This window comes from Podarcis tiliguerta (genome assembly GCF_965153285.1).
Source record: "Podarcis tiliguerta genome assembly, chromosome: 12".
Taxonomy (NCBI): Eukaryota; Metazoa; Chordata; class Lepidosauria; order Squamata; family Lacertidae; genus Podarcis; species Podarcis tiliguerta.
Genome location: NC_139545.1, coordinates 51,465,675 through 51,487,410, shown reverse-complemented (window position 1 = coordinate 51,487,410; position 21,736 = coordinate 51,465,675). Strand labels below are relative to the sequence as shown.

Below are 21,736 nucleotides of genomic sequence, written 5' to 3'. Positions count from 1 at the left end.
TTCAAGCAGAAAGCAGGGAGGGAGGAAGAACAGGAAATTATGAATGAGAAATGCTCCCATCGGAAATAATGGAAACTACCAGCTCATTATGCAAATGTTTGCCTAATAAAAAAATTCCTGGGAACGTTCAGAAAGCAGGACCTGCATGTAGGTGCCAAGGCAGTGCTGGTTGCCAAATTCCTAAGAAAATCTTACGATGGAAGTGTAATCCTAAAGTTGCAAATCTAGGAGAAAACCTATTGAAATCAGTGGAGCTTTATTTCCAATAAACGTGTATAATCAGGCAGTTCAGGACTGAGGAGGACCTGGATTGGAATGCTCCAGGGGTGAGGATGATAGAATTAATGACAATTTAAATGGAGAGGCATAGAAATAGGTCTTGTGAGTGCAGGAGCACAGGATAGCAATTCAGAGAGGCCAAAGCACTGTTGGTCAAAATGCAATTTGTTCTTTTTTTGTTTTGTTTTGTTTTAACCTTTGGGTGCATATCGCTCCTCTCCTGGTTTCTCATTTGTGGTGAATTTAGACCGGTTGCTCAGTGGGGCAGCAACCTGTCCTCTAGAACTCTCAAAAGTGCCTTTGCACATTGCTGGCACTATCTTATTATTATTATTATCACCAACAACAACATGCTCAGGGCAGAATTCTCTTGCAACCTGCTTGCGGCACCAGATGCATCTGTGATAACGAATTTTTCAAAGGACGCCCATGCTCCTTCTCTAGGACACTTTCCAGGCGAAGGAGGACTTGTGGCCCCCGGAATGAGTTGCTACTACGTGGTCCAGTTTATTCCAGAATACCTGTCAGATTACAAGGATTACATACTAGTAGAGTCGCAAACAACCTACCCGCTGCTGGTCCCTTTGGAAGGCCGAAGGCCACCTCCCATCTTAACGTGTGAGTTTTCTCTTTTTTTTTAAAGCACTGACTATTTCTGGGGCGTTCTTGGGATGTCATAGGTCCATCCCATTCAGCCTCCCATTTCTCAGCAGCTGATGCTGTGGAGTGGAAGCTGGAAAACAATGGAATTAGGAGCATAGAAAGGTGTTGTTGTTGTTTAGTCGTTCAGTCGTGTCCGACTCTTCGTGACCCCATGGACCAGAGCACGCCAGGCACTCCTGTCTTCCACTGCCACCCGCAGTTTGGTCAGATTCATGTTTGTAGCTTTGAGAACACTGTCTAACCATCTCGTCCTCTGTCGTCCCCTTCTCCTTGTGCCCTCCATCTTTCCCAACATCAGGGTCTTTTCCAGGGAGTCTTCTCTTCTCATGAGGTGGCCAAAGTATTGGAGCCTCAGGTTCACGATCTGTCCTTCCAGTGAGCACTCAGGGCTGATTTCCTTAAGAATGGATGCGTTTGATCTTCTTGCAGTCCATGGGACTCTCAAGAGTTTCCTCCAGCACCATAATTCAAAAGCGTCAATTCTTCGGCGATCAGCCTTCTTTATGGTCCAGCTCTCACTTCCATATATCACTACTGGGAAAACCATAGCTTTTACTATACTGTCAGGGGTTCAGGAGCAGAGGCACAGGAGAGGGAGGAAATGGAGAGCGAAGGGGAGGAGTCCGAAGGAAATGTCAGCGATGACAGCGATCCGAGGTCTCTGAGTCTGTCCAGTGAATCAGAGGATTCACAAAAAGGGGCTCCCATGGTCAGGGCAAGGGGAGTACCCAGGGGGGCAATTCAGGGAGAAGGGGCCAGAGGGGACTCAGAGAGCAGCAGCTGGAAATCTGGACCAGCGTCCACACCAGAGGGAAGTAGGGGGGAGGAGTCCCAGGCATCGGGATCAGGCGGCGCGCTACCAGCGGGAGAACATGAGGCAGGATTGACCACGCCTCCGTCAGGGAGCGAGGAAACGGTTAAGAGGAAGGTTAAACGCGCGCGCGCGCCAAGTTCAAATGTACAGGAAGGCGGCACAGTTGGCAGCCCGGGTAGGGAGCCAAGTCCTAAAGCCCGCCGAAGAGAGCGGGAGGAGTCAGGAGGGTCAACGTCTGCGTCAGAGGAGTCCAGGAGGGAGGAGACCCCGGGGGGGCAGCAGGACCCAGAGGAGAAAGGAGAGAAGGGAGAGGTGGAGTAAGATTAGAGTCTTAAACTGGTGTACAGGGGGCGGAGATTCAGACGGAGCTTCGCCGGTCTAGACTCTAGACGTAGAGCTGGGGCGCTGAGGCTTGGAAATGGAAACTATTCTTCAATAAAGACTTTGATACTTTACTACCGGCTAGCGTTGGTCCTTTGTGAGCTGGGACCAGGAGCCAGCTCTGACATATACGGACCTTTGTTGGCAAGGTGATGTCTCTACTTTTTAAAATGCTGTCTAGGTTTGTCATCGCTTTCCTCCCAAGAAGCAGGCGTCTCTTAATTTCGTGGCTGCTGTCCAGCATAGAAAGGTGCCTTGGACCAATCAGACCATTGGTCCTTCTAGCTCCATTCTCGGATGAAGGGTGGGATATAAATTTAATCGAGAAGGAGACGAAGAATTTCACACCATGCCAACTGCAGAACACAGTGTACCCCCATCCCTGACTACTACCTCTAGACATAATAGAATGCATTGTCCTGGATTGAGAGTGTGGTTTTTTTTTAAAGCCCCTTTCCTGCTCTTGCTTCCCCCGCTCCCTTTTCTTCTTTTGCTATAGTGCCTCACATTTTGGACTGCGGACCTTGCCTTGTGGGTGGAGTGAAATTTACAGAATTCCTGTGCAAAAATGAAGGGTCCAGCATTGGGAAGTTCTGCATAATGCCAAAGCATATCTGGCCACCTCCTCACTTCCGGGTAAGTAACAATAGGAAGTCCCGCCCCTACTGCCATGCCCTCAGTCCCATCTGGAACGTTAGGTTGCAGCACAGGAAGCGTACAGCCATGCAGTGACCATTTTCTTTTCTTCTATGAAGGCCGTTGCCACTTTAGGTTACGTGGAGCAAGAGCCGTTCGGGATCCGACCTGCCGTTTTTGAGCTAGCTCCAGGCCAGTCTACTCTAATTGAGGTCAGTTGTTGGTGCTCTAGCTCACATTTCAAGCATACACTCAAAATAGATGCACAGTTATTAGGAAATCCGAAGCCGGATTCAGTGGGTGGTTCATTCATTTGAGAAAAAATGAAAGCAGGGGTGGCAGCATAATGCCCTCCAGATGTTGTTGGACTCCAGCCCCTGTTGTTTTCTTCCCTCTCGTGACCTTTTCTGTGGTGGCCCCCAAATACTGGCGCTCCCTTCTCTGCGACAGATTCCCAGCCCCAGCACTGGGGATGATCAGAAAACACACAAAGGCAGACTACAGACTTGGGATTCTGCAATGATTGCTTGCTTTTGCATGTGATTGTATCAGTGATTGCTGTGTTTTATAGTTTTTACTGTGCCGTAACCTGCCCTAGGATCTTTAGCGATGGTCTGGTAACAAATATGCCAACTAAATAAGTCATCCTTTCCCATGGGCCTTGCTTGCTGGGCCTGATGATCCCTCACCTGAACAGCCCCACATGAACTACCTCTGATACATAAGACTAGGTAGTTGTGACACTGAGGACAGATTTAGAATGATACGGCGATCAGAGTCAGTGTTTTGCTTGTGATGCGAATCTGTCTTCTCTACTGAGCTTGAAGTCATATGTCACATTAAAAAGAGGTGTTTGTTGCCGCTTGTTGCTTTATACAGTGGTACCTTGGTTCTCGAACTTGATCCGTTCCGGGAGTCCGTTTGACTCCCAAAATGGTTCAAAAAGCAAGGCGCGGCTTCCAATTGGCTGCAGGAGCTTCCTGTACTCAATCGGCAGCCACAGAAGCCGCGTCGGACGTTCAGCATCCAAAAAACGTTCACAAACTGGAACACTCAATTCCGGGTTTGCAGCATTCAGGAGCCAATTTGTTCAGGAGTCAAGCCGTTTGAGTACCAAGGTACCACTGTATTTTGTTCTCTGTGGATTGCTGGACTGTGTTTGAACTGTTTTAGGTTTTAGACATCATTGAGATCTTTTGGGGAATTATTGGCAGTCCCCTCATTGTGCAATGCTTCCCAAGATTCTTTGGGAGGGCTGAACCTTAGCACAAAGTTCATGTCCATTTGCAGCGTAGCTACATTGTTCTTTTCATGATGCAGAAACCTCTCTTACAGGTTGTGTTCATGCCCACTGTGCCTGAAGTGGTGTCAGTGAAGTATATCCTCATCTGCGACAATTGCCAAATGAACGACCTTACTGTTACAGGTTTGCCTCTATCATCTTCGCATCTTTAGCATTCAAATGAAAACGAGTTTAGCGCCAGGATTTGGGGACCGTGCAGGCAAGCTTTCATCAGCAGGACCTCTTAACTAGCGATGAGGGTCAAATTCAATCCAGTGTTCAGCTAAAGCTGGAACTGCCTAATTCACGCTGCCTGAAATTGTCCCCCAACTGAAACGAAATCATCCTTTTCAAAACCACACTTTTCTCTGTATTTTGCAGTGTGGTTTTCCAACCAAGCAGTGTGTGCAAAAAAACAACATCATATACTGAGGTTAAGTGTGTGTGTGGAAATACATATAATCAGTGAAAGCAATGCATTATATTGGGAGAAATTGCATAGAAAAATGTGTGTGGGGAGACAGTCAAACTAAAGCACTGCTGATTTTTCACTAGGACTTTTAAAAAAATAAAATATCACAAAGTGAAGTGGAAAAGTGAAGAACTGAGCAAGAGAAATGAAAATTGACAGACTTGCCCATCCCTAATGGTCCTCTTGGAGGGTCCTCTTAATTCACAGTGGTTGGAGGGCAGTTGTGCAGTCCGTTGCCAACTTAGATGACACCTGAATGCAAATCAAGCCTCCTGGAAAATCCAGTATCTCCATGGCATAGCACATGCTGTGAATGCAGAAGGGTTCTCAGGTGGTAGCTCTGGCAAAAGACCTTGATCTGTCATGACTCTGGAGACAGGCACCACTTATTCGGGAATGAGGTTGGGGTTTCGAGGTAGGGCAGGAAATGGCCCTCCTAGCCGTCCCCAGATGTGCATACAGACCCTGAGCTATTGGTGGACGGGTAGCCTGTTGCACAGCGCCTCTCGGGCCCAAGGAAGTTGTGTTGCTGTCCTCTGAGGGTCCTAGCTTTGATGCCCTGTTGGAATCACAACCTTCTCTGTTTCATCGGAACCAACAGCTGCCAAAGCAGGCTGGGTCCCTGTTAAATCAGGAGATTAGCCAGCTAACAGCTGAGATTATGTATGGCCCAATCTGAGGATTCCTGCTCCTGAAACAGCTTTGAACTCTGCTGTTGGTGTCCATTGAAATCTTGCCTCACCTCCGTATGGCGAGCCAGTTCGCTTATTTCTTACAGAGTTGGAAGGGGCCCCGAGGATCCTCTAGTCCAGTGGGTCTCAACCTGTGGGTCCCCAGATGTTGTTGGACTACAACTCCCATCATCCCTGACCACTGGTCATGCTGGCAAGGAATGATGGGAGTTGTAGTCCAACAACATCTGGGGACCCACAGGTTGGGAACCACTGGTCCCAACCCCCTGCAATGCAGGAATATGCAGCTTCCCCATATGGGGATTGAACCTGCAGCCTTGGTGTTGTCAGCACCACGCTCTAACCGACAGAGCTGTTCCATCTTTCTGCCCAAGGTGGCATGCATAGTTCTCCTCCCCATTTCATCCTCACAACAACCCTGTGAGATAGATGAGTCTAAGAGACAGTGACTGGCCCGGGTCACCCAGTGAGCTTCGTGGCCAAGTAGGCATTCGAACCCTGGTCTCCTAGGTCCCTGGTGTGATGCTCTAGCTGCTACCCCACAGTAGCTTTCAAAACAGATCATGTTCTGAGACTTCGGAGAGCAGCTGCCAACTAGGGTGGGATGGGGAAAATCTATGACTTTGCAGATGTTGCTGGACTCCAACTCCCATCAACCCTGATTATTGGTCATTTGGCTGGGGCTGGAGTCCAACCACATCTGGAGAGCCACAGGCTCCTTCTCTCTGGGAGAGACCAGTTTCCTCTTGTCTGATGGGGGTCGTGTGTTATACCCATAATGCAACTGGGTAGTCGCGTTGCAAGGGCATAAGCTCAGTCATGTGCATTTGCCGCAGGATGTTTGCGTTCACTTTTGTTTCCAGGACTTGGGCAGCTGATAGCTCTGAAGCTTTTGTCTGTTACTGGAGGAGAAAGCAGCCCTATGCCCGGCGAGCTTGTCGATGTGACAGCACAACACCTTGTGCGCTTTGGTTCTTTGAACCCCAAATCTAAGGCAGAGAAAACTCTGGTTTTAAGAAATCTGACGTATGTATGATGCTAAAACTAGGGGGGGGGGGGGTTCTGGGCAGAAGCCAGTGGTCTTTGCACTACGCTTTAATGACAAGTTTCTTAGAGGTTAGCCATAGGGTTAGCTGCTGGGGAACATTGTGCTCTTATGTTCCATCTTGTCCCTCACCCCTTGTGCTCCAACTGTGTCTCTGACTTCCTGGTTTGAACAAGCAACGGTTTGTTGTGACCTCTGAATTGGGTAAACTGTGGTTTTGAAAAACCTCCAAACACACACTGAGGGAGAAAAATCACATGATTCGGTATTCTCATTCTGGTTTAAAAGCAAATTATGGTTTGTGAAAACTAGAAAATTAGGATGGGGAGAGGAGTGGGGAGGGGAGCATGGAATGACTGAAGTACAATTTCTGATGCCAAACTGCTGTTTAAATAGACAATACATGGGAGCTGAGCCATTTCTTTTGCACCAGCTGCTCTGGTTCTATATCCTCGAGGTGGGGGTGGGGACTAACAAAGGCAAATATTTAAGCCCCTTATTGGGGGGGGGCTAATTAAAAGGTTCCCTAAAAACATAATTTTCCTAAATGTTTAGCCCCAAACTGCAGAATTGAATGCCTTCTTTTTTCCTTCTCTTTGCTCAGCCACGTGGATTTCCCTTTTTTCTGGCAGATAATGAAGCCCAATCTGCAGGCATCAATGTTGGAAGGGAAAGCAGACCTTACAAAGATAAAATACAACTTGGAGACGGAGTCCGCTTTCTCTGTGACTCCTGCCATGGGGGTTCTGCGCCCCCATAGCAATCACTCGTTTACTCTGTCTTACCTTCCAAAGGAGGTACAGTCTTGCTTGTACTTGGTTGATTCAATATTTGCCATCTATACTGTGCAATTTGTTGGATAAAAGTTTAACCAGCAGCTACTAAAGGGTCTGAATGAAACTCAAAAGCAAATGAGTTTATTGCTTTCCACGCTACAAGTCATTCTTAGATTACATTATGTATGTGCTCGGTAAAGGTAAAGGTATCCCTGACTGTTAGGTCCAGTCGAGGATGACTCTGGGGTTGTGCGCTCATCTCTCTCTATAGGTCGAGAGAGCCGACATTTGTCCACAGACAGCTTCTGGGTCATGTGGCCAGCATGACTAAGCCGCTTCTGGTGAACCAGAGCAGCGCATAGAAACGCTGTTTACCTTCCCGCCGGAGCGGTACCTATTTATCTACTTGCACTTTGACGTGCTTTCGAACTGCTAGGTTGGCAGGAGCAGGGACCGAGCAACGGGAGCTCACCCCGTCGCGGGGATTCGAACCACCGACCTTCTGGTCATCAAGCCCTAGGCTCTGTGGTTTAGACCACAGCGCTACCCACGTCCCCTATGTGCTCTGTAGGCTGGTATAAATCAGGCCTGGCTAGCTACAGCTACTACTACTACTTCTTCCAAACTTCATTGAAAATTTGCCTTCCAACCTGCCAAGCCAAGCTCTTTCTACCCATTTGCTGTGGCCAGACACATTCTTGGCACCGGTTTTGGTGGGAGACAGTTAGCAAAACCAAGAAATCCTTTCCATTCCTGGTGGGCTTCCACACCTGGCTGCTGAGCTGAGATTGGCTTGTGTGCGTCTGGGGTGGCTGTTTGGGGCCCAAGCCCAGCTTCAGCCTTGGCTTGGGGGCACATGCCAAGGTGGGTGTGGCTGCTTCCAGCTCCATTGCGAGAGAACACTTGGTGCAAAATCGCTCTCAGTCTTACCTGAAGCCTCAGCTGTTTAAACTACAAGAGGCTTTGATCTCTTGCAGCCCAGAAGCAAATGCAGTTAACGTAAGCCATAGATTATTTTGGGAGGTATTTTGAGGTACATTAGTTGATGGCCGTTCTGGGTTTTCGTTTTCCTTGCAGCCAAAGTCGTATCACAGCGTGCTTCAGATTGTGCTGGAAGATATCCCAGAGCTACCTGAGTAAGTGATGTGTCAGGGACACGTGAAAATGTTCTTAAATTGTGCCGGAGATGGTTGGCATTCTTGTTACTGTGTTGGTCCGAGAGATGAATTTATTGTCCTAATGACACCTTCCTCCTTTGCCTGATTTAGCACCTTATTGCTGAACTGTGCGTGCGCTGCCACACAAACACAACAATGGATGTGCACATGTTGCATTTCATTTGTTTCTCACACAACACTGGTCCCACTCCACCCCCACCTAATAGTAGATTTGGGGGCTTCCCTGGTCTCATGACGACTTTAGCCCTTTAAAGATAAAGGTAAAGGTACCCCTGCCCGTACGGGCTACTCGTGTCCGACTCTAGGGTTGTGCGCCCATCTCACTTAAGAGGCCGGGGGCCAGTGCTGTCCGGAGACACTTCCGGGTCACGTGGCCAGCGTGACGAAGCTGCTCTGGCGAGCCAGAGCCGCACACGGAAACGCCGTTTATCTTCCCGCTATAAAGCGGTACCTATTTATCTACTTGCACTTAGGGGTGCTTTCGAACTGCTAGGTGGGCAGGAGCTGGGACTGAACGATGGGAGCTCACCCCGCCACAGGGATTCGAACCGCCGACCATGCGATCGGCAAGCCGTAGGCGCTGAGGTTTTACCCACAGCGCCACCCGCGTCCCTCCTTTAGCCCTTTAGCTGTGCTTAATTTCGGTGGATTGTGCTGGGAACGCCAGGCACCTCACAGGTCCTTTGCATTCATGGCAAAAGGGGCGAGGCAGGTTTACTTCCTGACATGGTGGATTTAATTTTAAATGAATCTATTTAAATCACTAGTCTGTAAGACTTGATTTAAATCATTTTTTTACAGAAAGACTCATTCTTGCTTGTATAATCTTAATATTTACAATCAGATGAAGGTTTCATTTTTGGAATAATAAATATTTTCAGAGTAGTTTTTTACAGTTATATCAAAAATTGCTGATTTGGTTATACTACTAGAAATACGTAGACAGATAATTATGAAATTATTGTGAGGTTTGATTTATTTGGACAACTTTTCTTCTCTGCTTTACTGGAAGGTGAAAAATGATCATTTCCTTAATAACAATTTAAACAATTTATTTAACTAAAACAGTAACATTATAGCATATGTATCCATGTTTGTTAACTGATGTTGTTAAAACAATTTTAAAATTAACTTCGACTGAGTTTTAGCACACATGAAAAACCTAAAACAAATCCTTATTTGCAGATGAATAGCCTTTGGACTATAATGTAATTAAAATAGAAAACTATCTTTAGATTTTTCCTCCAAAAGCATTTTATTTTAAAAATCCAATTTAAATTTTAAAAATCCAATTAAATAAAAAAAATCTGATTTAAATTTTAAAAATCCAATTTTTTATTTTTTAAGAAATCATTGATTTTTATCCACCCTGCTTCCTGAATCAAGTTCCTCTGCATGTTTAGTCAGTCTCTATCCCATCACATTCAGAGGGGTTTTCTCCCAAGCGAGGGGGCAAAGCATAAGAAACAGAGAGGCGTAGACCTGAATGTGCCAAGAGAAGGGAGAGCAGTCTTTTCCCCCCCTGCTGGGATGGGAATCACATCCTTTATGCCATTCTAAATATCCACAACAGCAGCAATTCTAACGCCGTCCCTCACGCAGCCCTCAAAAACGGGAGCAGTACGAAAGTGGAGAGAGGCGTCAAGAAGACGTGATTGCTTTGGAAATAGACGTCAAAGGCGATACGGAACCCTTCCAGCTCCTTTTGGAGCCCTATGCCATGATCATCCCAGGAGAAAACTACATTGGTGTAAATGTTAGGAGAACATTTTGCGTAAGTCTACTTTTACTTCAGCCAGTATATGTATTCATTGATTGATTGCCGAAAAGTATTTCTGTATCGCTGTGTATCAGTAGTGTGGTGTACAATGTAAGAACATACAACACCACTCACAAAATAAAAATGAATTTAATCCTTAAAATGGCAGGCTAATGAAAAATATATAACTGGCTGCAAAGTCCTGTTGGCAAAGATAAGGTCTTCAAGAGACACCTGCCAAATCTCTGCTACAAGTGTGTCCTGTCAGGTGGGGGACCAGTGACACCAAATCCCCAATTTCGAGTTGAGGCAGTCGGGCCTCTGTAACATGGAAGGCAGCAAACAGCCCTCCTGGTGGGTTGTGCTGCTTGGAGGCCGTGTCTGTTCTGCACGCTTCCTATACAAGTGTGAAATCTATTTCTTTTGTAGTCTGGAAGAAGCCCCGGTGCCTGGGAAGGAAGCCTGATGCTTGTCCATAGTCTTCCTTCACCTTCACACATGTCAGAAAATAATTCTAAACTCTGCAAATTGAACAATGCAAGCAGATTAAATTGCTCCCGTGCAGAGCTAGGCTTTGGCTTTATATTTCTAGGTGTAAGAACCCACTTGTATGTTATCGCGTGTAGGATCACCGCCCCTTACACCCTGTATATAAGAAAAATGTATTACTTTTTCTTACCCCTTTAATCTCCACTACCACCATTCAGTTCTAAATAGTTTCATATTCATATAAGAATACTAATGAAGTATTAATCTGTGGGTCTGTGTTTCGTATCTACCTGGCGCACCTGCCGTTGGTTACTTCAGTAGTCTGGAAATGGTGATTTGGTCCTATAATGGCATTGACTGTCTGTTCATTTATGAATCTCCAGATGTACAATAACAGCAAATCGTCCATCAGGTTTACATGGGAGAAAATAAGTGATTGCGACATAGTGGAAGTTGAACCTTATTCCGGAAAATTAGGTAACGCTTTTTCTGTCTGTTGCATCTGTGTTGCGCACACTGCATTAATCTGGGCAGAGGGGCTTCCTGGCGAGAAAGGGGGAGCAACTTCCCTCCCCACCCCACCCCGGTCCTCCAGCCTGGCCCAGTGCTGTGCTGAGAACCTGGACAGACACAGCTGGGCCACTCAAACCCCACCCATCTCACCTGACCAGGTCTCAGGAATATTCACCTGGGCATTATCTCCCCATCCATGATCAAATCATGAATGAGTGTTCTTTAATTGAGGACTGGCCTGGCATTAAAAAGCAGCAGCACCAGGCTAGAGGGCTTGTTGCCAGGGCTTCTTACATATCATTGGGTATGTTCTTGATACTCCCTAGGCCCATCATAAGACACAGGAGAACGGGGTGGGGAGGGAAGATTATACAGTGGTACCCCTGGATGCAAACGGGATCCGTTCCGGAGCCCCGTTCGCATCCTGAGCAGAATGCAACCCACGTCTGCGCGGGTCACGATTCGCTGCTTCTGCGCATGACGTCATTTTGAGCGTCTGCACATGCGCAAGCGGCGGAACCCGGAAGTAACCCGGAACGCAACCTGAAAACGCTCACCCTGAAGCGACTTTAACCCAAGGTATGACTGTACACATAAGTGCATATGCCACTATCATGAGAAGGCCATGATACGTGTTTTGGGTAATGATGTTGGGTTTGGGAAACCATTAGGCTTTGAAAAAACAACACCTATGCTCATTTCCCCCCCAGATTGAAGTAACAGATTTGTCTTCTCTAGGGGTAAATGAATTCCAAGAGTTTGAGTTCACCATTACTGGAGGGAAACCTGGGCATTCCTGCCATGATCTGCAGTGCAAAATCACTCACTCCAAAGAGCCCGTTGTATTGCACGTGGAAGCCGACTTTAAGGTGGGAATATCGGAGCCTACAAAGCTGCCTTGTTGTCTTGGCCCTTGGCGTGCTTTGTGCCAGAGGGATGCCCCCCCCCCCCCAGTGCTTGTGGCCTTCCATCAGACTCAGCTGCCCCCCAGCAGAGAGTTCCACAGTTCCCACCCCAGTGTTTCACTCAGTTTTATTGTGTTAGTCAATTTGAGCATGCAAAGCCTTGTCTTTTAGATGCTTTGCATAGAGACTTTTGTGATGCTAGCTGACCTGTTTTATGTGGTTCGCTTTTCTCAGGGACCTGTTCTTTCCATTGACGTCCCGTCCTTTGACCTGGGCCTGCTTAAACTGGGAGAAAAAGTGCGGTTCACGTTTCAGATAGAAAATCTAAGTCAGCTGCCAGGGAAGTGGAAAATTCAGGAAAGCCCTGCTTGCTTAGCGGAAAGAAATGAAGAGGTGTGTTGCTCTGAAATCAGAATTTGGCCATTTCCCTTCCCGTGCCTTGTCCAAAGGCAGGGCATTGAATGGAAGACTTTTGAGGCCCAGACCTCTGTTCATGGAATTACATTGGCTCTTGGGTTTCCCCCCTGCAGACCTCTCCGTTCAAATTTCAGCCACGGAGTGGAGAATTGTATCCTCTCGGCAAGTGCAAGGTCTCTGTTTTGTTTACATCATACATGTGTCAACGTCTTCAGACCGTGTTAGAGATGGAGGTGGAAAATGGAGTTGGAAGGTGAGGACATGAAATGGGTTAGAGACTATTCTGGTAATGAGAAGATCTCTCCTCAGTCTCCCAGAGGGCATTTCAAGAGACTATTTCCATCACTGCTGCAAAAAGGGTCCTATAGCATTGGTCATGTGGCAGTTGGTCATGTGGTGCCAGGCAGAAATAGTCCTCTTTACCCAGGCCTTTGCCCATTAAATAATCTATGGGTTGTTAAAGCTGGGGGGGGGGATGGGACTGTTATTATGATTATTTTATTATTATGCTGTCTGTTACGCTTTTACAGTGGTGCCCCGCAAGACGAATGCCTCGCAAGACGGAAAACCCGCTAGACGAAAGGGTTTTCCGTTTTGGAGGTGCTTCGCAGGACGAATTTGCTAGGGGCTTGCTTCGCAAGACGAAAATGCCTTGTGATTCCTGGGGGTTTTTTTCCCTCCCCCCCTTTTTCCCAAGCCCCTAAGCCGCTTAACAGCTGATCTAAGCCGCTGAACAGCTGATCTAAGCCGCTAATAGCCTTTTAGCAGCTAATCCGCTAATCCCTTAAGCCTTTAATAGCCGCTAATAGCGCTAAACCGCTAATGGGGTTGCTTCGCAAGACGAAACTTCGCTAAACCGCTAATAGTGCTAATAGCGCTAATCCGCTAATGGGGTTGCTTCGCAAGACGAAAAAAACCGCAAGACGAAGAGACTCACGGAACGGATTCTTTTCGTCTTGCGAGGCACCACTGTATTATGTTTTTCTTATTGTGCTCCTTAAACTGTGTTCTTAAGGTTGTGCATTGCCCTGGGATCTTTTGATAAAGGGAGGTATATGAATCGAAATAATAAATAATAATAATAATAATAATAATAATAATAATAATAATAATAATAATAATAATAATTGGAGTATGGGTGGCCCAGAGGGAGGGGCTTCCCTGTCTCCCCTCTCCCCCAGACCAGCCCTGTCACATAGCATGGTGCCTGCTGTTTTGCAGTAGAATCAGCAGTCTTTCTGCTCCTTTTAAAACTGGGCAGCCCAACTTTTCATCCCGAGTGGGCCATAAGAGTACTTCGATACAGACCCCACAGGCTGCACACTGCTTCGTTGCATGGAGGTGTGGGGAGCTAGGTCAGAATTGGAGGGCACCCCAGCCCTCATGCTGCCTTCCCCAAGCCAGATAAGCAAGGTTCCAGGCTTTGGGAAGGAGACACGAGGCTCTGGCAGGGTCCTAGATCCCTCCCAAAGCTGGCTAGGCTTTGGGAAGGAGGTTGGAGGACTCTAGGACCTTGTCAGAGCCCTCATGCCTCCTTCCCAAAGCCCAGCGCCTCGTTTACCCGGCTCTGGGAAGGCAGCAAAAGGGCTGCTGGGGGTCAGATGTTGTCATGGACCACCAAAAAAGACCTTGAGGGCCACATGTGGCCATTGGGACATGTGTTGGACCTGTTGAGAAAAATACTTACCGTAGCAGAGAACTTCACCCCCTCATCCCTGTATCAAAAGGAGTTAGGAACAGGAAAGGTTGTGTGTAGAGGGGCTCCTGTACCTTTGGGTGAATGATGCCCAGGCTGCCATCATTGCAGCCTCGGCAGTCTTAAAGGGACACTTACAGCAGACAGGAGACTGAATTTCACATGCTAATTCAAACTGCCCTGCGATGGAAGATAGGCATTTGTTCACTACCTGCTGCTGGAGCTCATATACCTTTTCCTGTTTCCAGTCACATCCTTGTTTTTGTGGAAGTCCAGACTCCCCACGTCTGCCTGCTGTCGAGTCATCTGCATTTTGACCTCTCGGTTGGAATCCCCGCGGAAGCAACCGTTCATCTTTTTAACCAGACGCTGCTCCCGTCGCGCTTCCAGTGGGGCGAGGTCAGTGGTGCTCCTACTCCTGACTAGTCAGAAGAGCGCCCCGCTGCCTCCCGTTAACTGACCAGCCTTCCTGATTTGTCCGACAGCTCCTTGGAAGCCAAGCTTCTTCCTGCGAGCTCAGCATCTCTCCGGAAAGTGGCACTTTGGGTCCCAACGAAACGAAGGAATTGCGTGTGGTGATAACTACGAATGTTAAGGTTAGGGTTCTCATTGTAGAAATACTTGGCTTTCAAAATGCAGAAGAACATTGCGGTTGCTGATTCATTTGTTCGTAGACAACCCTCTTGTCTGTGACTGCCAAAATGGGGTGGGATGCTGATGTTGATGACCTCTGGGACCATCACTGCGGTTAGAGTGCTGGACTAGGACTCGGTAGACCAGGGTTCGAATCCTCACTTGGCCACAAAGCTCACCAGTCACTGCCTCTGCCTAACCTACCTTACAGGGTTCTTGTGAGGAGGAAATGGAGAGGAGGAAAGCCAGAAAGAATCATAGAATCATAGAGTTGGAAGAGACCACAAGGGCCATCGAGTCCAACCCCCTGCCAAGCAGGAAACACCATCAGAGCACTCCTGACATATGGTTGTCAAGCCACTGCTTAAAGACCTCCAAAGAAGGAGACTCCACCACACCCCTTGGCAGCAAATTCCACTGTCAAACAGCTCTTACTGTCAGGAAGTTCTTCCTAATGTTTAGGTGGAATCTTCTTTCTTGTAGTTTGGATCCATTGCTCCGTGTCCGCTTCTCTGGAGCAGCAGAAAACAACCTTTCTCCCTCCTCTATGCGACATCCTTTTATATATTTGAACATGGCTATCATATCACCCCTTAGCCTCCTCTTCTCCAGGCTAAACATGCCCAGCTCCCTTAGCCGTTCCTCATAAGGCATCGTTTCCAGGCCTTTGACCATTTTGGTTGCCCAAAGGAGGTTATTGTTTTGGTTTTGTTTTAACTATTTTGTGCTTTTATCCTACATTTTTACCCTGATATATTCAGATAAAGGACGGTGTATATATATTTCAGTAATAATAATAAATAATTGTGCCACACCAACCTTGCCTCCCCCTCCACACAACCACCTGCAGGGGAGCAATGATACCCCATTACGCTGTCCTCGACTTCAGTCAAAGAAACAAGAGCTCCTTCTTTCCTAGAACTGATTTTATCTGCTGCTTCTGTATTTTAACTGCTGTCCTATTATTATTATTTTGCTATTGTTGATAGTTCAAATAATCTTCATTGGATTTTTACTGTGTGCGTTTAAACAATTAAAAGCTGCCGTGAGCTCTGCAGATGCCATGGGGGGGGGGGCGGAGAGGCAGATAAAAGTGTGTTGAATAATAGTCACCCCAATCTCAAAACGGTGCAAGATTCCAGGCACTCACCCATCTTTCCTTCTGGGGATGAGGCACAGTGGAGGCTGTGGTGTCTCTATGGTAATATTATTTATTTACACACGCGGGTGGCACTGTGGGTTAAACCTCAGTGCGTAGGACTTGCCGATTGTATGGTTGGCGGTTCGAATCCCCGTGGCGGGGTGAGCTCCCGCCGTTCGGTCCCAGCTCCTGCCCACCTAGCAGTTCGAAAGCACCCTTAAGTGCAAATAGATAAATAGGGACCGCTTTATAGCGGGAAGGTAAACGGCGTTTCCGTGCGCTGCGCTGGTGCTGGCTCGCCAGAGCAGCTTCGTCACGCTGGCCACGTGACCCGGAAGTGTCTCCGGACAGCGCTGGCCCCCGGCCTCTAGAGTGAGATGAGTGCACAACCCTAGAGTCGGACATGACTGGCCCGTACGGGCAGGGGTAACTTTACCTTTACCTTACAACCTGCCTACGATAGAGGGGTTCACAGCATCAGCACCCCAAAAGGCCCTTGTTTCTCCCATAGCAGTAGCCTTGGGTTCAGACAGACGTCAAACCTTGCCCTGCCTCTCTCTCCTCTGCTGCTTTTTCCTCCAGCTCATATCACTGCCACTCTCTGCTTTCAACGCTGATTCTGTCTTTCTAACAATCCCTGAGTTGAGGGAAGGTCCGCTTCCATTTCCCACAGAGCCCCTTCTTTCTTTCTCCTTACACCTCACCAGGAGGCTAGCCTGGCTATTCCAGGAATTAGAAGATTTGGTTAGATTTTAACACTTGCTGGACACATGGATTAGAAGGGTCTGGCACACAGGTTAACATCCCAAGCTCATAACAGTAGCCAAATAAACTACGATCCATTTTCTTTTCTACGACAAAGTTGTTTTTTGTATTTGTATGGATGTTTCCCACCCCCACCCCTTCAAAAACCTTTCTCCCCTTTTCTTCTGCTTTCATTGCATTCCAATATGTCTGCCATATTAAATGGGTGTGTCTTTTTGCTTCTGACTTAGAAGGGTTCCCTCCAGATTTAGTCCTGCTGATGACATTTGCTCTCTGGCCCGGTTGATGATTCTTACACGAAGGTCTAATTTTCTTTCTGCCAGGAGAAACTGAGTGACCTTGCCCTGTGCTGTAGCATCGAAGACATGTTGGACCCCCTATTTCTGGCAATTTCCGGTGAAGTTAAGGGCCTCAGAATCACCTACTCCATACCTTCTGACAGGTGAAGGAAACTTACAGTTAATAGCTTAGTAAAATATAGCTATTAATTACTAGTGGTTCCAAATGACACTTTCTTCGGATTATATTAGCTAGGGTATAAAGAATCATTTTACTTGTATTTCCTCTAAACTGTTCATGGAAGCCCAGTATAATCGCTCATTTTCATATCCATCTTTCTTTCTTTTGACAACCGTTGTGTCTCGCTGGCAAACGAGGGAGTCCATTTAGCGTCTGTTGCTGTTTCTCTGCAGTGTTGAGGAGCAAAATTCGGAATCTTCTCAAGATCTGATGCTAGACTTCGGCTCGGAAGTGGTGTTGAAAAGTGTGATAAAACACCAGCTAATAATTACCAATCACTCTGAGTTAGCTGCTCTGTTCTCAGTAGAGGTTGAGTATTTCAGCCAACCAAGCCCGCTTCCCTCAGATGAACAGGGACAAGTTGGGTAAGTCTTAGATCATATATGCGAGAGTCTGTTTGTGGGGGGTTGCTTTTTAATGGAGAAATATTTTCTGTTGTAAGTGTAAGCCTCCATTTCTTCCATTTCACCCTGATTAGCGGTGAGAAGAAATAATATTTACTAATAGGAGCTTCAAGTCCCTGTTACTTACTTTGGGGGCATCTCTGTTGTGGGGGTGTAAGCTCCCTAGATATGCTGAAATATACATTTGTAAATTAAAAGAAAAAGATTTTTTTAAACAAAAAGTCCTGAGAACAACCTGTGAGCTTTCAGGACATGCAAAATATTGACTTGTCAGTTGAGCAAAAACAAAAAGGAAAGGGAACTGGAGGTAGCAGAGGAAATAGGCGTCAATAAAACCCCTAACATCTTATTTCAAGAGGAAGGAAAGAAAAAAGGAAGTATTTCCCCTTTCTCTCAGAACCCTACCTTTTACTGTATACCCACAAAATGATCAGCTTCCTAAGTCCTCTAGCACTACATAAGAGAAGAAAGAAGCTTGGGAAATTGCCCCCATCCAGCTCCCAAAGTGGCTTCCCTATCCCACAAAGGCCACCTTATGATGCCTTATGAGGAACGGCTAAGGGAGCTGGGCATGTTTAGCCTGGAGAAGAGGAGGTTAAGGGGTGATATGATAGCCATGTTCAAATATATAAAAGGATGTCACATAGAGGAGGGAGAAAGGTTGTTTTCTGCTGCTCCAGAGAGGCGGACACGGAGCAATGGATCCAAACTACAAGAAAGAAGATTTCACCTAAACATTAGGAAGAACTTCCTGGCAGTAAGAGCTGTTCGACAGTGGAATTTGCTGCCAAGGAGTGTGGTGGAGTCTCCTTCTTTGGAGGTCTTTAAGCAGAGGCTTGACAACCATATGTCAGGAGTGCTCTGATGGTGTTTCCTGCTTGGCAGGGGGTTGGACTCGATGGCCCTTGTGGTCTATTCCAACTCTATGATTCTATGATTCTATACCTCAGAGGCTTCTGCAGAACCACCCAGACAGCTTTCTGGGTCCTGTGACCAGCATGACTAAACCGCCTCTGGTGCAATGGGACACCGTGACGGAAACCAGAGTGCACGGAAACGCTGTTTACCTTCCCACTGGAGCGGTACCTGTTTATCTACTTGCACTGGCATGCTTTTGAACTGCTAGGTTGGCAGGAGCAAGTGGGGCTTGTGTCTACCACCTTCTAAATTTGGTGCCACCTTCCAGAACTGGCTGCACTCCAAAGTTCCCCAGCTGGAAATCCCCAAGTGCAGCTGGATATCTGCTGAAAGCTGAGCTATCAACACCAACCCGTTAATGGGCACTGACCACACAGCGAGAACGTTACTTGCCCCAAAATGGAAAGAAGCAGAAATCTCATTAAAGGAAGAATGGATACAAAAGCATATGGAATACACCGAAATGGTGAAATGTACTGGAAGAATAAGAAATCAAGATAACTTTTTTTTTAACAAAAGAATGGAAATGGTTTATTGAATATTTACAGATAAATTATAAACAGATAAAAACAGTGGCAGGATTAGTGTAATAACCTGCAGTTTTATAACAGTATATATTTAAAGAAGATGAGTAAATTAAGTTAATTTGGATATGCGAAGATATTAAAAATAAATTTAAGGAACCTCAGAAAGGGGGAAGCAAGTCAAGTTTTGAAATGTCAGAATGATTGTAAAATTAGTGAAATGTACAAACTTGAAAAGTATATATATATATAAATGGCACTGACTGCAACCCTCCATTGGGATTGAAAATGCAAAGAAAGAAAGAAAGAACTTGGAGCGTACTCTCTAGTGTGCTCCTGGTTTTTTCCATTGAAATTGGATCACCCAACACCGTGGTAACTTTGGGTGAGGCACCAAATTATAGAGTTGGAAGGTATCCTGAGGGTTATCTAGTCCAACCCCCTGCAATGCAATGGGTGGCTGCGCTCACCTTCCATAGTGACCTCGCAGGGTGGGGTGCTGTAGCCTGCTGGTTGGAGCTTGCTCTCCATCCCTGTCACATAATCTAAATATGGTATGGCTCACTTAATCCGGCTGCTTTCCCATGTGAGGAAAGCTGATATTGGGAGGAAAGCTGATATGATACCCCTTTTAAAGATGGGTAGCTAAGTCTGACGGGATGCGGGTGGCGCTGTGGGTTAAACCACAGAGCCTAGGACTTGCCGATCAGAAGGTCGGCGGTTCGAATCCCTGTGACGGGGTGAGCTCCCGTTGCTCCGTCCCTGCTCCTGCCAACCTAGCAGTTCAAAAGCACGTCAAAGTGCAAGTAGATAAATAGGTACCGCTCTGGCGGGAAGGTAAACGGCATTTCTGTGCACTGCTCTGGTTCGCCAGAAGCGGCTTAGTCATGCTGGCCACATGACCCGGAAGCTGTACGCCGGCTCCCTCGGCCAGTAAAGCGAGATGAGCGCCGCAACCCCTGAGTTGGCCACGACTGGACCTAATGGTCAGGGGTCCCTTTACCTTTAGCTAAGTCTGAACGATAATCATTTTCAGTAGTAAATATTGATTCACCCGGCTGGCCTCAGGCAAGTGGCTAACACAGCTGTGCTGGTTGGGGCGAGCTATGGAGGGCACCAAGCTCTTGAAAACTTAAAGCATGACATCTTAAGAAATCCCCTCACCCTTCAGAGTTCTCACTGAGACGTCTTTTTCCAAGCTCCTCCAAAGCTGTTGTGGAAACCACAAGGCGAATAACGAGGCAGGCCGCAAAGAGGAAACAATCAGGTAGGCAGAGTCTGGCATTGCTAAATTTCTGATGCATTGTGGGTAAGGGGGTGTGGCAGCGGCAATGCCGGGATAAATTGAAAAAAGTGCCACTGGATGTGATCCGGCAAGAGGCTCTCCTGTTCCAGTCCCATTGCCTTGCTGTCAAACTGTTCATCTGCTCTGGTCTTACAGCCTTCAGAGCTGCCATGCTATCTCACGGAAGGGGAGCGACTTTCCACGTACACCCCTCTGAGGGGATCCTGAAGGCCTTCGAGGAGCTTGTGGTCAATATAACGGCTTATAACAACATGTGGGGGCAATACCAGGACACCCTCATCTGTAAGGTGCGTGGTCCAGGGGTTGCAGCTCTGACCTGGAGGTTTGGAAGACCGAGAGTTCAGCATCATTAAGCAGAGTGGGGCTTGCTTTCGAGTAAGCATGCATAGGAATGCGCCCGCCCCCAACTTTGTTGTTGTTGTTGTTTAGTCGTTCAGTCGTGTCTGACTCTTCGTGACCCCATGGACCAGAGCACGCCAGGCACTCCTGTCTTCCACTGCCTCCCGCAGTTTGGTCAAACTCATGTTTGTATCTTCGAGAACACTGTCTAACCATCTCGTCCTCTGTCGTCCCCTTCTCCTTGTGCCCTCCATCTTTCCCAACATCAGGGTCTTTTCCAGTGAGTCTTCTCTTCTCATGAGGTGGCCAAAGTATTGGAGCCTCGGCTTCAGGATCTGTCCTTCCCGTGAGCACTCAGGGCTGATTTCCTTAAGAATGGATGCGTTTGATCTTCTTGCAGTCCATGGGACTCTCAAGAGTCTCCTCCAGCACCATAATTCAAAAGCATCAATTCTTCGGCGATCAGCCTTCTTTATGGTCCAGCTCTCACTTCCATACATCACTACTGGGAAAACCATAGCTGCCCCCAACTTAATAATAAATAATAATAAATTTTTATTTGTATCCCACCCTCCCTGGCCAAAGCTGGGCTCAGAGCGGCTAACATCAAATATATAACATTGGTGTAAAATCAAACAATAATTAAATTACCTCCTAAAAACAAGTCAGGATCAAATTAAAATCTAATTAGATGGCTTTCCGCAAGATTGGGGTTGGGAACAGTAAATTCTCATCAGGCCCAGCTGTTTACGCTGTTCTTATATGGGCCTGTGAGAATGCTGGGAGGCCTCTTTCATACGAGTTCTTATACAAAAGGAGAAGGGGAGTCAGGCTGAGCCCTGACCAAAGGCCTGGCGGGACAACTCCGTCTTGTAGGCCCTGTGGAAAGATGTCAAATCCCGCAGGGCCCTGATCTCTTGTGGCAGAGTGTTCCACTTACTAGAGGATGAGCCCCCCACTGTACTGAGAGGAGCTTAACTTCCAAGGAAATGGGTGTATGAGTCGCTGATGGGTGGCATAGTTCGCACCCAACGAGTTTGGAGCTCAGAATGACGGACACTTTGTCGTTTGCTTGGGCTTTGTCTGGATGTGGGAAGAGGAACTGTATACTTGTTCACAAGGTTGGGACAAGCGGCAGACCAGCTGTGCCGCATCTGAAGGTGTGCACATTCCCTTCAGCGCAGTCAGTT

General features: G+C 47.1%; 1 protein-coding gene across 1 annotated transcript in view; it reads left to right on the top strand.

Annotated features, from left to right (window-relative positions):
* The window catches only part of DLEC1 (DLEC1 cilia and flagella associated protein), a 55,821-nt gene that overhangs the window by 12,040 nt on the left and 22,045 nt on the right, over positions 1-21,736 (top strand). The window contains exons 9-26 of the mRNA XM_083406056.1: positions 724-897; positions 2,637-2,773; positions 2,893-2,985; positions 4,109-4,199; positions 6,083-6,245; positions 6,869-7,061; positions 8,118-8,176; positions 9,821-9,992; positions 10,850-10,943; positions 11,718-11,848; positions 12,119-12,277; positions 12,415-12,554; positions 14,246-14,396; positions 14,483-14,593; positions 16,860-16,978; positions 17,229-17,420; positions 20,101-20,168; positions 20,343-20,494. Of these exons, the coding sequence (XP_083262182.1) occupies positions 724-897; positions 2,637-2,773; positions 2,893-2,985; positions 4,109-4,199; positions 6,083-6,245; positions 6,869-7,061; positions 8,118-8,176; positions 9,821-9,992; positions 10,850-10,943; positions 11,718-11,848; positions 12,119-12,277; positions 12,415-12,554; positions 14,246-14,396; positions 14,483-14,593; positions 16,860-16,978; positions 17,229-17,420; positions 20,101-20,168; positions 20,343-20,494 (2,399 nt within the window). The remainder of the gene's footprint in view (positions 1-723; positions 898-2,636; positions 2,774-2,892; positions 2,986-4,108; positions 4,200-6,082; positions 6,246-6,868; positions 7,062-8,117; positions 8,177-9,820; positions 9,993-10,849; positions 10,944-11,717; positions 11,849-12,118; positions 12,278-12,414; positions 12,555-14,245; positions 14,397-14,482; positions 14,594-16,859; positions 16,979-17,228; positions 17,421-20,100; positions 20,169-20,342; positions 20,495-21,736) is intronic.